This window comes from Vanellus vanellus, assembly GCF_965231255.1.
Source record: "Vanellus vanellus genome assembly, chromosome: 19".
Classification (NCBI taxonomy): Eukaryota; Metazoa; Chordata; class Aves; order Charadriiformes; family Charadriidae; genus Vanellus; species Vanellus vanellus.
Genome location: NC_138924.1, coordinates 13104860 through 13120439, shown reverse-complemented (window position 1 = coordinate 13120439; position 15580 = coordinate 13104860). Strand labels below are relative to the sequence as shown.

General features: G+C 44.6%; 1 protein-coding gene across 1 annotated transcript; it reads right to left on the bottom strand.

Annotated features, from left to right (window-relative positions):
• Positions 1-887: 887 nt before the first annotated feature.
• SLC13A5 (solute carrier family 13 member 5) lies at positions 888-14834 on the bottom strand. The gene is made up of 12 exons (XM_082493023.1): positions 14728-14834; positions 11845-11973; positions 10821-10957; positions 10163-10377; positions 8009-8180; positions 6717-6839; positions 5940-6152; positions 5045-5166; positions 4640-4758; positions 3289-3450; positions 1944-2081; positions 888-1211 (listed from the first exon to the last, which is right to left on the bottom strand). The coding sequence occupies exons 1-12, from the start codon at positions 14830-14832 to the stop codon at positions 1083-1085; spliced, it is 1764 nt and encodes a 587-aa protein (XP_082349149.1). The 5' UTR covers positions 14833-14834; the 3' UTR covers positions 888-1082.
• Positions 14835-15580: the final 746 nt, after the last annotated feature.

Genomic DNA, 15580 nt, shown 5'->3' with positions numbered 1-15580 from the left:
CAGGTGCTACAAAATACTTTTCTCACAGGACCTGAATTACGAAGTACACAAGACAACTCTCATTGCTGTCAGCTAGCACAAGCCCCTAAATTTTTACAATGCCTTCAATTAGAGCCTTTCTCATGCCTTGTCTCCACTCCAAAATTCCAGAGTTAATTAATAAGGCACATCAGGAGCTAATCCAGGCACTTTCACAATAGGTGTGAAGTCCTACAGGCCACTGTGCATTTCCAGGCTGGCACTAACAACACATGGGTTGGCATGTAAAACCACATCCTGTGGCCGAGAGAGGGAAAGGATCCTGTCCCTGCCAGTGCCACAGTGCAAGAAACACAAAGCCAGCCTTAAATCATCACTGCCCAAGACATCAGCTGAATCATGACCAGCATGGAATTATGTTATCTCAACCCTCAAAAAGGGTGTCTAAAAGCAGTGAGAGTTGGGAGTGAAAACAAGGCAATGGAAAATGTGTTGGATGTTGACTTGGAGGGATTCCACCACAGGGTTGAGGCCCGACTAAAACACAACACAACACAACACAACACAACACAACACAACACAACACAACATAACACAACACAACACAACACAACATAACATAACATAACATAACATAACATAACATAACATAACATAACATAACATAACATAACATAACATCATAACCCTTCTTTCTCTAGACAAGTGACAACAGGGATTTCCCTGTACAGCTGCTGACTTGTGGATATAAGTACTAGTTAATGCATCTTCAGCCCATTGCCCGAGTGCAGTGTTTAATGCTAATGATTTACAAGTACATACCATTGATATGATAGTTCAAACCATTTGATACAACAGCCTGCCCTCTCTTTATTTAAAGTTCAATAAATCTAAATCTTGACATTGGTTGGAGGACATACTTATGATCCACACACAAAACCAGAATAAATTTGAGTTGTTTCATGCCTGAACTGATTTGTGACTCCCAGAATGTAGCAAACACTTGACACTGGATCTGAAGTGATGAGACTGTATAGGGCTTCGGGCAACAGGGAGTAATATTAAGGGTCCTTTCCTTATTTAACACATGAATTCTTTGCTGCTCACTGGTTAACCGTGCTGTTTGCCCAGGTTGGGAATGTGTCCAGCTCAAACATAGATCTTCCCCATGTGTTGATGGCCAGTGTGACACAGAAGACTCCAATGATGTTCATCACTATTCCAGATCTAACCTGTGAGGACAAAAGTCCAAACCAACAATAAACAAACAACAGCCTATTTGTACATACACAAGATAGACACATGGTCAAATAAATCACAGAAATAGCCATTGTACCCACTGCCTTATGTTCTTGCTTAGGTGGAAATACCAGGGAACACACTGTGCAAAGCCCTCGAACACTTTGCTATATAACTAGTCTGGGAGCTTTAAGGCATGTACAACAAGTTACTCTTATTAGTTAAAGAAGAGCTTCTTCCCCCTTCAAGTCTCCAGTTAGAAAACCAATAATGTTTGGGTGTTTGGGACAGAACCTGGCACTGTGTGGTCTGGCAGGCAATCAGAGGACCAGAGTCTAGGGCAACTGATTGTCACCTTCTGCTCTCAGCTACAGCAGAAACAAGGCTTCAGCTACACTCACCAAAGCCCCAGAAGACTGGAAAGCACTGACTGCATTTTAGCTCTTCAGTGTTTAAGAGACTTATGACTTCTCGGTTTCTAATTTCAATTGGGCTGGGCTATATGTCTGCCAAAGCCTGTGAGAAAGGTACTGTTACTTCAGAGATGCAAATCTTTATTGCAGTATTAACACTGCATAAGAGAGGGGCATAAGGTGGTAGTTACAGCCTACAAGAGGTTCCTGGTAGTTTGGAAATACTCAGCTAAGAAAATTAAACTCTCACCATATTTCAGGATAAAGGTAATAGAGAGCTTCAGATAAGAGACCAGGTAATTATCATCTTACCATATCCAGAACACGGATGTGGCCATAGGAAAACACTATCGCATTGGGTGGTGTTGCAACAGGTAGCATGAAGGCAAAGGAAGCACTAAGAGTACAAGGCAGCATAACGTACAAAGGATGGATCTTGACAGATGCAGCCTGCAATGAAACGGAGAGAATGGTGTTCCAAAAGAAAAGCATAAAGACTATTTCCCAGACCATTGAGACATACAGGCTCATTTTGTTTCCTGGTATATCACCAGAGTAATTTACAAGCATTTTATTCTGAAATCCACACGTGCTTAAAGATAACTTTGCTCTTGTTTCCTCTCCCACAATTTTTAAAAACAACGCTTGATTCTTTCTTGTTGTTTCTTTTGCTCTATGGTATAATTTGGAGTTCTGGTCAAATTTATCCAACGATCTTTTCTTTGACCTTGGACTACACTTTTGCCAGGGTAACACGGGAATGAGATTATAATTACTAGGCATGTGGAGTAACACTCCACATTACATAAACTCTGTGGGACTCAGAACTTAGGTGCCAATTTAAGGCACTAACAGCTCAGCACCTTCATTGGGATAATTTTACTTTCATGAAATGGTCTAGAATAAAGTGGTTGTACTTTCTAAATTAAAGAACAAAGTAACCTATTTTTTACTTTATGCTACAATTTCAATTCCGCTCAGAAAAGGCAGCAAAACTTACCAGGTTTTCCTCCGTAAGTTTTAAAATTGGTCTGGCTTCCTATGGAAAATGACACATTTCTAATAACCAGGCCCACCACTTTCTGTATTCTAGCATAAAACCATGAAGATGAAGGAACCATTTGAAGGGATAATAGAAAGTGCTGGATTTTATTTTGTTTTGGTTTTTTTGTGCGTGTGTTTCTCCTGTTCTGAGTTGATGGTTCAAATACAAAATGACCAGAAGTAACTAATGTCTGTTGATCTGTTCTAAAAAAGTGACTCTCACTTCAGTTTCTCCAGGGCCAAGGGACACACATTACAGGAGGTTTGAACTGGCTTCCTTTTCAGTGAGAGTGCCATGGGATAGGCATCCAGAATTAGCTTCTTCCCCCAAGAAGCTGGTTCTCAGGCTCCAAGCATAGAGGGAGGGCAGACTGGAGACAGTTTGCATTCCCACTTTCTATCTACACTTGACGATATAAACATAGCAGTGAACGCTAGCTAAAATCGTGGTCCACTATGGTATACTGTCAGATGGACTGTTTCATTACTGGCTTTCAGATCAACATTGGAGCAACATTCAAGCAAAAAAATATGATATTGCTTCGCCACTAGACACTGTCAGTTTAACTTCGGCCTCCCAGTTGATAGGGTAACAGGATGGAAGTAATCTTACCATGGATGAAAAGACAGGTAGGAAGAGCGTGGCTGTGGCAACATTACTGGTGCATTCGGTGAAGACAGCTATAATAAGTGAAAGTACTGTTGCAATGGCCCACGGTGGGATAGATCCTAGTGGAATCATTTGATGACCCAGCCAAGCTGAGAGCCCAGAGTTCTGACAAGAAAAAAACATGGCTTTCAGTGAGGATTAGAATGCCTAGCTCATGAACAGGGAACTTACGTTATGTGTAACGTTCTTACCAAATAATGCTAAATGACTCCTGAATTATAGAAACACCATCTGGGAAAGTACAATGATCAGTATATTGCCTGGCAACAGCCACTGACAAGAAGTTCAAGAAACCCCACTGTACACAATTTTGGAAGATATAGAATCATAGAATGGCTTAGGTTGGAAGGGACCTTGAAGATCATCGAGTTCCAACCCCTGTGCCATAGACAGGGACACCTCCCACTAGACCAGGTTGCCCAAGGCCACGCTCAGCCTGGCCTTGAACACCTCCAGGGATGGGGCCTCAACAACCTCTCTGGGCAACCTGTTCCAGTGCCTCACCACCCTCACAGTGAAAAACTTCTTCCTAATGTTCAATCTGAACCTGCCCTCTTCCAGTTTAAAGCTATTCTCCCTCATCCTTTCGCTACATGCCCGAGTAAAAAGTCCTTCCCCAGCTCTCCTGTAGGCCCCCTTTAGGGACTGGAAGGCCGCAATAAGATCTCCCCAGAGCCTTCTCTTCTCCAGGCTGAACAGCCCCAACTCTTTCAGCCTCTCCTCATAGGAGAGGTGCTCCAGCCCTTGGATCATCCTCGTGGCTCTCCTCTGGACACACTCCGGCAGGTCCATGTCCTTCTTATGTTGGGGACTCCAGAGCTGGATGCAGTACTCCAGGTGGGGTCTCACGAGAGTGGAGTAGAGGGGCATTTTTTCCTGACTATTTCAGTAGTTGTTTGGGATAAAACTGAAAAAATACATCCTTTAAACAAATCTCAAATGGTTCTGAAAATCTGACAAGTGTTATCTATATTTCTGTTTTTCTAGCCAGGGCTGGGATCAGGATGATAACAGAAATAAGAAAGGCTGCTTTTCTGGTCTGTCCAGTGAAGACCCCAAACCACCCGGCAGCCTCCGAGAGGTAAGATAATTTGAAGAAATTTGGTCAGAGCACACAAATTCCTGAAAAAGAGGCACAGACATTCACATCTCCTCCCATTTTTTGCTGATTTGGATCTGCCTCCAGATCTGAACATCTCTACTGGGTTTGCCTTTGTGTGCCTGCCCAGTAATACAGGACCAGATAACAAACCAGAGTTCTTTGCGTCAGAGAAAAACAGATGTCAGGACATACTGCGCTTGCATCAGCCAAAGCAAAGCCTCCTCCCAGTAGCAGCACAATGCTCCAGGGCATCTTCCTCTGAACCACATTCCAGTCGAGCAGCGGGGCTGATAAAAATGGCTTTTTTATATCTAAAGTGAGAAATGAAAAGCAGAACATGTTTTAGGAGAGTGAAGACATTTTGTCTCCTGCTCTGTAAGACACTAGGGAAAGGCCCAACAGGCAGATGAGTATTACTGAGAAACCTGCACACGGTAAGGCTAATACATGTGAGCAGGCAGCGTGCCCCAGCCCAGCCCAAGAAGCGAGGGAGGTGAGATATCCTGAAGAACTGCATGCAAATCCAGTACACATTTCTGCCATGTTAGCTGGAGCTGACTAACTGCTTCCCAATGTTACCATTCCTCTTTTAAATACCTTCTTCAGTCTGTTCAGGGTCCGACGTGCTTGGATTCCAGCCTGTGAATTTGGGTTTTTGAGCAGGAAGGATAAACAGTAGCAGGGCAACAAACACAGCAGGAGCAGAATCAGTGATATACCTAAATAAGAAAAGAGAATATAGCTCAGAAAACAGACATCTTTCTCCTAGAAGATGGCTGCCTTCCAGCATTGCGGTCACGGCTCTTTGTCATCCTCTTTGGGGATTGTACACTAGCAAAACGGGTCATTAGTTCATGACTGAGGTCTCTTAGACCTGCCACAACACAAACACAGGAATAAAATAAACAAGCTACAATATGCATTAATAACCAGTCACAGATGACAATGGCTCCTGGGAGCAGGGTTCCTTCTCTGTGGTGAAGCCAAGATTCAACAATGGCATCTCAAAGAAAGATGTGTAAAGAAATGGCCCAAATGATAGTCCCATCGTGCATTTTATGTTCTCAATATGCCACAGACATTATCTGAAGAAGCCATTCAAAGCACCAAATCAATCTCCCAGTTAGTTCTAAGCTATTGTTTAGAGGTGATATTACCAAATATTCAAATGACACCACAACTGATTGGAGCTCATACAAACAAAATACTAATGTGTACATCAGTGTAACTGAGACCAGCATTACAGAATTTTCTCTTCTTTTAGGAGGTTCAGCTTGCTCCATGTCCCAGTCTCCAGCCTTCATTGCAGTACAAACTGTCAAACAACAGATCAATTGGTGACCTCACGCACAAGCGACAGGATTAAGCCCAGCAAACATGGGAATTCAGATAAGGTTAGAATGAATAACTGCACTCAAAATTGAATGTAAGAGCAAGGGAATCTGATTCATGACCAAGAGGGTACACAATAAAAAAAAAACTAAAAACTTACTTTTCTCCTCTTGGGAAGAGCCTGGTGGCCCAGCCTTTTACAAAGCCTGGGTGTCTGGAAAACCACAAGACAACCAGCAAAACAAACATTAGGAGGACATTGAATTCAGCGTACGAGATAGGGCCTAATTTCTTCATTTCTGCCTTCAGCACATTGTATGCAGCTTTTTCTTTAGCAGTCCTCTCTGTCCCACAGCCCCAGCTTTTTTTAAAGCTTTAAGGAAAAAGGAGAAGAAAATACTGTATTAGGAGAAGAAAATACTGTAAGTATTAACATATTAGAAGGATTTAACATGCTTGCCACTCTGAAGCTGTCACTCCTGGGGACAGACACAGACTACAGCAGAGACCAGGAACAAATAAACAGCAACAGCGTCAAAGCATTTAATGGGGACATGCTAGTTCTCACAGAAGAATGGGGTCTATGAATGGAAGTAGGTATCTGTCCAATTTGGAGCAACCTGGGATGAAAAACCTAGTTTTGAATCAAAGGTAGCAAAACAGATATGCTAGCTCTGCTAGGGTTGAAATTCTCAGATGTGAAATTGAAAGATAAAAAGGCAATTCTGTCTGATCATTAAGAATGTATAGAGCTTTTGCCTTAGTGCAACTCCATGAACACAAAAGATTTCTAGACCTCAAAAGTTGCTGTGAAATGGAACTGCTCTCTGCTACAAAATTAACAACTTGTCAGTCCATTTGTTTTATCCAGATTTCTCAATAAGCTGATCTGCATTAGCTGAGGAATTTACACAATGTCATGTAGTTAAATACTCACTTGAGTCCAATGAAGGAGCACTGTAGCCAAAGCCAAGCTAGTACCAACATCAGAATCATGTTTGGAAATGCAAACCCAAACCAGGAAGCAAAATTCACAATATCATTATTGTTGGGGTATAACCTGAAAAGAAAAACACTTTCTATATGAATGTCAAAACATTTAGTAACCTGCTCTCCCTTCAATATGTACTACTGACAATTATACTTGTAAATCTAGGACAACCGTTGCAAGTAATCGTAGGAAACATCCATAGCCTAACTGAAGTCAAAAGGAAGGCAGCCTGGATTTCAGAGCAGCACTTACATGATCCTCTGTTTTCCCTATATATTACTTTAATGCATATAGGAGCTCATGTTGATATTTTAGGTCTTAGTAAGACAAGCGCTACTGAAAGGTCTCCCACACATTCTAGGTAACTTTCACTTGCAACATGCTTGCTCGTTTATCCCAAGACAGGACGTTCTTTCTTCCTTCGCATTCATTCTGAGAGCAAGAATTGTCTTTCCTGAAATTAATAGCTGCACTTCTGCTCTATAGAAGACAAAATTATTAACTGGCTTAAAAGAATGATGCCAGTGTTTTAAGAACTGCAATTTTCGTTCTTCCCTTTGTCCACAAATAATGACTGCAGGAAAAATACTAACAGCAAATTTCCAGCTGAGTGTTAAAACCAACAGGTAATGTGGCAGCTGAGGCTGAAGTATACCAAACAGAAGAAAGCAATGTTGAGGGACTGTTGTGAAGCCTGCAAAATTTCCACTGTAGATTAGGTTGCATTTAAATCAATTCCCAAACTCAGTTTAGCAAAGAGAGTATTTTGTGGGTAACTTCTTTCCCTTACAACAGTATCTGTACAGCTTCCACAGCCACAGCATGGAGGAATAATATAGGAGAGCCTAAACTATTTTTAGCTCTCTTCAGTGCGCACATGAGAAGAGTTAGTCGTATATTCTTCTGATGCTCTTCACTGCAGTTCCTCTGCTAACGTGATGCGTTTCAGTTGAAAAAGAGGTGGCAGAAGAACCAGTATCTCATGATCAACCAGCTGTCTGCCGATTACCAGCAAGTATTTCCACGTTTCTCAGGAGACCTATAATACCAGCACATAGCTGCCTAGAAAAGGCTGAGGCAGAAAAATGAGGCCCATTGCTTCATACACATTCCTTGCTCTTGGTTCATCAACTGGTTATTGCTTACAGTTTGCAACTGAAACTGTCATCCAAGACTAGTCAGTTGGTCACACAAACAGTAAGACAGCATAAGTAAAAGAAACAGCACAAATGACTTACTGATTCATCTGGCCTTTCAATACGATGTTTGGTCCTGTTCCAGTGAGTGTTGCAGTTCCTCCAATGCTGGCAGCATAGCATATACAAAGTGTCATTCCTTTACATATACGTTTCCTCATTTTCTTTTCCTCAGAAGATCTGGGGTCATCAGGGACTTGTCCATTGCTTATGACTAGACACAAAGAACATGACTTGCCTCAGGTAAAGTTAGGGAGGCAGAGAGTTCAGGGTCTGCAGGCTCAGTGCTTCCAGTCTGTGTATGCCATTTATTTTAATTCAAAGAAAACACAGATATGTTCCTACATACTCTGGACTCATGTTCATGAGGAGCTGAAGAGAGAGGTTGACAATCTGGGTCTACATGATCCAAGGATGCTGTTGTCCATATTGGTGTCACAGTTTCTGAGCAGCAATTTCTTGTTTCACACAGAGGCTTTCCACCAGCCAGATATTGTAGTCACTGGAACCATTCCAATACCACAGTAAGAACCCAACTAGCTTTAACGGCTGTGAATATGGGCAGAAAAAAAACCCCGCCCAAACCCAAATTCTTTCCTGGCATAACTGTTAAGATCAATATGTTACATCAGTTCACATCAGTTGTGAAATTTTGCTGCTATGGCCATCGTACTCTGAGGTTAACAGTCTAATCTTGAAGTCTGACTGGACTAATGGAGCAGGACAACAAATTTATGGAAATTACAACCAATTCAACAATACCAAAAGGGTATTTTTTACACACATTTATTACCTTCACTACCCATTAAAATATATTAGCCAGCAAAGCCAAGCAGATCCTTCTAAGCAGACAGAAAACCAGCAAAATTATTATTACTGGTCGTACCGCAGAAGTCCAGTTTTGGGAGTTAAGAATCAACATTAAGAAGAGCATTTGCAAATATGAAAACTTATCTTTAATACAACTGTTTGGAAGCTAGAAATGAGCAACCTTACAGAGCACTCTGTGACCAAGTGGCATTCTTGTGGCCTTGCGCATCTTACATAAAAATGGTGTCTGAGCTTTGCACAATCATAGTGCACTCTCCCTTCAAAAGTGAGGTAAGAAACGAAGCAACCAAAAAAGCAGAGCTCACAGCTGTACCTAAACTATGCCTCCAAGGTCCAAACAAATATGGCAGTTATGAGTCAATCTCATAACAGGGCAATGTCCGGCACACATAAACACCCTTCTTCTACACTGTGTCTTCCATGGCCATGTAAGCCAGAAAATGGGCATGGTGTGTCCCAGGCAGAAGGCTTGCAGTGTGGGACACAGTATGCACTACCAACATTTGCACTCGTTCTTGCACACAGTCACACAGAGGATCGTGGCAATTCAACTTGCTAATTCAGGGAAAACACACCTCCATGAAAATCCTCAAAACAATCCTTCCTCCTCTGAAAGAGAAAGGGATGGCAGATCTGATCTTTAATGGTATTTAATAATATAGCCCTCTGTAGCAGCAGAGCAGTGAAATCAGAGGGACTGAGTTTTTGTGCATCATTCAAGTCAAGTGAAACCTACTGCAGAACCACAGCATCAACAGAAGGACCTTGTGGAGTCAAGCATCAGGGTAAGATCACACTTTAAAGTGTTCCAAAGAGTAGTTTGTCTATTGTGAGTCAAATGACACCAGCTCCTATTTCCCATGTAGCTTTTTAAGTATTCCTCTTTCTTCTCCCCACTTCCATGTACAATCTGGTCAATAAAGAGATATTTATTACTCCAGAACCAAAATAGGTTGTATTTGCACAAAATTTTTCAAACATTCCTAAGTGGCTTAGAAGCTGAATCCCCACTCGTAATCACAAGATTTAGAAAGTGGGATGCTGGGGGCTTGGATGATATTTCCCACAGGATATGCTTTTCACTTCCCTGAGCAGGCAGTTGAGTCTAGGGAAACTATGGGAGAATGACCCCAGCTTGAAGGAAAGAACATAACAATCTGCATGGGATTTAGCACTAAGCATAACAAAATGGCAGCCACCAAAATTGGAGGCCACTTTGTAAAACCTAAATGTCATGCATTTAGGGATTTTCAGTCAGGTTACCACCCTCTTTCCTTGGAAAAGGTACAGAGAACTCCTTCTAGGTCAGGGACTCTGAGTGTAGCAAGCTCCGTAGGATCAACTCACTGCTGAGTAGGCCCTTACCATGCACTGAAGCAGGATCTGATGTATTTTTTTCCTCCAGCTCAATCACTGTATTTGTTTGCCCAGTTGCTTGTTCCATCATGGTCACATCATACTCTGTGTTGTCCATTTGATCCAGGACAGCCTGGACAATGGGAACCATCATAGCAGTGGTGGCTGTGTTACTTATCCACATGGACAGGAAGGCAGTGACTATCATAAATCCCAGCATGAGGCTAAAGGGAGAAACAGGCAGAGGAGAAAGGATGAAAGAAAACAGGCGCTGCTAGTCTTTGTAGTCACTGTAATTTAGACAGTAGAGCCCAGGCAGGGATGTGTGCAGAGTCCAGTAATACAAAGCAGGGCCAGATTCCCTTCTAGGACAGCTCTGCTACCTTCACTGAAGGAATCCCAGAAAGCCATTAGGTCCTTAGTCTGTGCATAATTAAGTCTGTCATCATTTTGTCCCCAGTGGCAAGCATCTAGAATTTAGCCAGATGCTGGTTCTGGCTTAAAAAAAAAAAAACTGTTCCTGCTGCCAGACTCCACCTCTGGAAACTCTGTAAAAGTGCAGCTAAAGAGATTCTTGAAGGTTCCCTTCTCTGCTGACTGTTAAACACTATCCCTAGGCCTCTGCTAAATTGACACAGGCAAGGACGAAGTAATGTAATACTCTTACAGTGCAGGTTTCACCCCAAGAATCAGCAGGACCCTCAGCGCAATCCTTTTGTGAAGATTCCACTGTTCAACAGAAATTGCAACAATCAGCCCTCCAATGAAAAGCATGTTTGTGTCATTGAGGTACTGCGAGCACACCTGAAAGACAGAGAAGGTAGGTCAGGGGCCTAAATGTCGCCCCTTGTTAGCTTCACTAGTACATGTTGCCTTCCATCCTCTCAAAGCCATTTACTGCACCAAGTCCCATCCCAACGTTGTCAGAAGGAGCAGTTGCAGCCTCAGAGGTATCTCCAGTTTCCTGAACCCTTGATCCTCCGTTCCAAGTGCTGAACTGTCTCATGCAGGGGTTCTCTGTGCATCATGAACCTTCTTTTTGATTCATTAGGAGTTAGTAAAGTACAAAATGACAGCAGTTACCTAAAACATTGTTAGGGGCTCAAAGTATTGTGTAGGCACTAGAAATGCTGAGCTCCAAAATGGATTTCTTGGCACCTTTAGCAACCATACCTGTCCCTACCAGCTTGTTGGCCAGTAGTGAACCCACGCTACAGTACCTATATACAGCCTCTCTCCCTTGGACTAAAGCGTGAGCACAAACAGCCAGAATGAGCTTTGGAGGGCATACAGTGTATTTGCTGGAATCATGCTATCTACCCTGTCAGAAGAAGTTTGTCCCATGGATTTTGAAATCTCCCAGAAGACATGTCAGCACTGCTCTCTCATGGGATGGGTTATGGACACATAAGCTGCTAGCACTAGTGGCATGCTTCTGCAGCAGGATCCATGCCCAGAAACAGACCTTCCCCTCTGCCACCTCAAGCCCCACACCCTTAACATTTTGGGCAAATGTGTATTTAGTTCAGCATTGTCCATACAGGAACCCCGAACACTGCTCAGTATGTTAAAAAACATTACCACATAAGTGAAGTGCTTTCCTATCAGGCTTGTTTGCTAAATATTGATAGTGGATCAGAGCAATGGATATCCCTGTATCAGATCTGGATTGAGCAAGAACTGCTCCTTACTGATTTAGAGCTTCGAACTCCAAGCAGAGGGAAAAATACCACAGGTATAAGTGAGGTAACAGCCAGTGGGATCACTTCAGTGCACCAGTATATAGCCATGATGATGATGATATATGCGCATTTGGCCTCCTGCAACGAAATGGAAGACACATTTAAGCATAGAAAACTATACCTAATGATAAGAAACACATTGGTAGCTCTTATAAGGGGCTCAAACACTCCATTGTCTGTAGCTTAACAAGTTAGGCTGAAATAGGTAGCAGAGAGACAAGGATTTAAACTTGCACTTTTAAACCTTATTCTGAAGTTCCTTGCATAAAAAGACCTTTTCGACCACAGTGGTTGTTCTAATGTGCCCCCACAAAATGCAGAGTGTGAGAAAAAGAAATCTTCCACAAGTAGGTAAGTACACAGTTTGCAATGTGCAATTACCTCTTGGCAGTTGAGGGAAGCAGATTTCACATCTAGGAGACAAGACTTTTTAAGAGTGTTTGTAGATTTGGGCACTTCTATTTTGAGTTAATTATTTTTAAATGGATGGCCAAATTTCCCAGTGTGGATGATTAACTTGTCTGAAATTAACGAATCTTTGAGGTGTGTCCAGTAGCACACCTGAGCCCAGAAACTATTTCACTGAATGATTTAAAAGTTCTGAACTTTTAAAAGGAACTCTTAAAGTAAAACTCTTTTACCTCATTTTGGTGACTAAGCATGTTAGAGGTATTTAATTAATTTCCCAAATCATACTGTGCTTACCTACTACGGGGATTCCCTGGATTACAAATGTTGTAACATGTCTTTTCATACTGTTGATCAGGCATTTCTGTAACCTACACTCCCTTCGTTTGTACTTCCAAAATTGTTAGGAGAAGCAAGCATTCATTAGCCAACAGTAAACAGTGTTTTAAAGCTTAAGTCAGTGTTCCGTAGTTCAGAATTTGCTCATATTTAGAGTATGTGTTTATAGGATTTCATTCTAATACAACAAATGGGACTTTATTGCAAAAATAAATGTTGCTACAGTGACACATAAAAATTGCCATAGGGTGATATTTATAAATAGGTGTGTGTTTTCCTTCATTTTGTTGAGAAGCTTAAGAACCAGAAAACAGCCTTTGTAAGTAATTTGACCTTTTTTTTTTCTTCAGGTTTCCAGGAGATTACTTACAGCACGTTTTGAAAAGAATATGTCTTCAGAGACCAAAAGATATCAGATAGATCCTATTTAAGTCTCTTCCCTTAATAAATATGAGGTCACCTCATGATACAATTTATGCTGTACCACAGTAACTAAGTGCTAGAACTGACTGTGGTTAATCTGTTGCCAGTATGAAAGACAGATAAACAACTCAAAGTGAATAAAATTCACAGTACAGAATAAACACTGGTTTTGTAGAGTGAAGAGTAAATAATTTATGTGAAGTTCAAAAATACAACCATGCTTATAAATTAACTCCAACAACCACAGCCAATTCAAACAACCAAAGGTCTGAAATTAAACCTGTATCTATACCTATATCCACCCATGATTTATGGGAACAGACACAGAACGTTCCTTTGGCACCTCTGGACACTTGACAGGAAACACAGTGATCTGCCTTCTCACTGAGAGCTGAAGACACAGTCACTGACAGAAATGTTACTCTCCCATTGTGAAATAATGTAATTTCCCAGATTAGACTGATGACACAGTATTACTACAAATACCGGAAAACTGAAGACATACTTATTTGTTTAGGGAAATTATCTTTCCTAGTATTGATCAAAGTAGTGCCTAACAGCCAGGAATTCCTCTTTCTATAAACCACCAGCATTCAACTGAAAGGTAGGGCTGGTATTACCTAGACAAGTAAACCAGAAGAGCTGGCAGTTCTGTTTATAAATATGCACAGCATTTTCCTCTAAAATACACTCAGCAATACAGGTCACTCAGAAGAAAGACTGTTTTTAACATAAGAATAGCCTCTAGAGCTCTAGTTGGCTAAAATACTGTAAACTGAGCTTTCACATTTTGCCAAGAAGGCTACAAGACATTAAAGACCAAACTCTTCACAGGGTTATTCCAATTTTATGCTGGTATAACTCCACTGAAAGCAAAGGAGTTGTGCTGTCGCCACCATGAATTGGAGGATATTACATTTGCAACCCTTGTGGATCACTGCGTATCACACAACGCACGGCTGCTGACTGCGCCCCTGACGAAGAACCCCACTCAGCAACACGCCACGAAGTATCTCGGGGCCTCAGCAGCAGAGTGAGCTGCAGAACCCAGAACTCCTATCTTTCAGTCCACTGCCATCCTTACCAGGCAGTGCAAGGCACAATCCTAAATGTGCAGGTCAGTTATGCATATATTTATCTTTGGCCCAAGAAGAATTGCGTGCAATTTGCACGACGGGTTGGGTCCACGGGAGCCCCAGTCCTGGCAGTGGCACCAGCCTCCGGGCGAACAGAGACCGGCACAGAGCTCCCGTGCGAGCGCCCGAGGACCGCTCGGGAGCGACCCCGCAGCGCAGCTCGGGCGGTCGGGGCCGAGCGGCTGCTGGAGCCGCACGGACACGCCTCGGGAGGAGGTGGCAGGAGGGGTCCGCTTCGGTCCCCGGGGTGGCGGAACTGCCGTGGCAGGGACCGGGCACTGCCGGCCGCCGTGGCGAGGGCGCGCCGGGTGGCGAGTGCTGCACAGGGCGGCTGGGCCACGGCCTCGCGCGAGGCGGGCGAGCAGGCTGGGTGCCCAGAGAGCCCGGAGGGCGCCCTGCGGGGCTGAGACAAGGGCTCGGGGCAGCGGGGCCCGGCCCGGGGGCAGGGGGTGGGCGCCGGCGGGTGGCGGGGCCGGACCAGGGGTGGGGGGGCTCCGTTCCCCGCGTGGGCCCCGCAGGCACTTACCCGCGTCGGCACAGCCACCGGCAGAGGCAGCAGCAGCAGCGGCGTGAGGAAGAGTATGGTGAAGGACCGGTACCTCAGCAGCGGCCGCAAGCACGTCGAGGCCATCTCTGTGGGGACACAGGGTTAGGGCGCGAGCAGGAGCAGCGCGCGCCGCTGCCGCCTTAAGTACGGGGCGGCGGGGCCGCGGCGGGAGGGACATGGCGGGGGGCGACGCGACCCGCCCGCGCCCTGGCGGGACGCCGGGCCGCTGCCGCCCTGAGGGGACGCGGGCTCCCTCCCGCCCGGACGGGGCCGGGCCGCCGGGCAGCGGCGCGGGTAGGGGTGAGGAGCGGGAGAACCGCCGGTCTGGCGCCCGCCCAGCGGCCCTGCCCCGCCGCCGGCCCTGCCGTGCCGCCCCCCGGCGGAACGCGCTGCCCGCGGCCCGTGTCCGACAGAGGGAGATTGGCTCTGCCTGACCCGCGCCGGCTCCGAACCCGCCGCCCCGCTCCGTCCCACGGGCGCCAGGACGCGACGTGGGGCCTCTCCCATTGCCCCGGTGCTCAGATCCCCCTCTGTGCGGGCGCTCCTGCAGACCCGCCGCCACCAAGGAGAGCGGCTGGACGTCTGTCAGGATGTCCCGCCAGCTGTGAGAATGTGCTAAGAGAAATCTCCCCGCCCGGAGTGCCTACAAAAAGTTGCCAGTGAGCACAGGTTCTCCTAACGCATATCGTGTGCAACGGACACACGGCTTCTCTCAGGTGCTGGACTGTGAGGAGGTGCTGAGGACGCCAAGGGAGCATCAGCTCTCCCCATTTACACAGTGCTGAGGAAGGACTGAGCTCCTTTAGGGAAATGGAGAGTTAAAGCCACAGTG

Excerpts from the sequence above, each read along its gene's own strand:
- SLC13A5 (XM_082493023.1), bottom strand. The coding sequence starts at position 14,832 with ATGGCCTCGACGTGCTTGCGGCCGCTGCTGAGGTACCGGTCCTTCACC. Across the intron at positions 10,958-11,844 it reads GAGTTCGAAGCTCTAAATCA|GTGTGCTCGCAGTACCTCAA; the intron begins GTAAGGAGCAGT and ends TCTGTCTTTCAG. Across the intron at positions 10,378-10,820 it reads CTTGGGGTGAAACCTGCACT|CCTCATGCTGGGATTTATGA; the intron begins GTAAGAGTATTA and ends TTCTCCCTTTAG.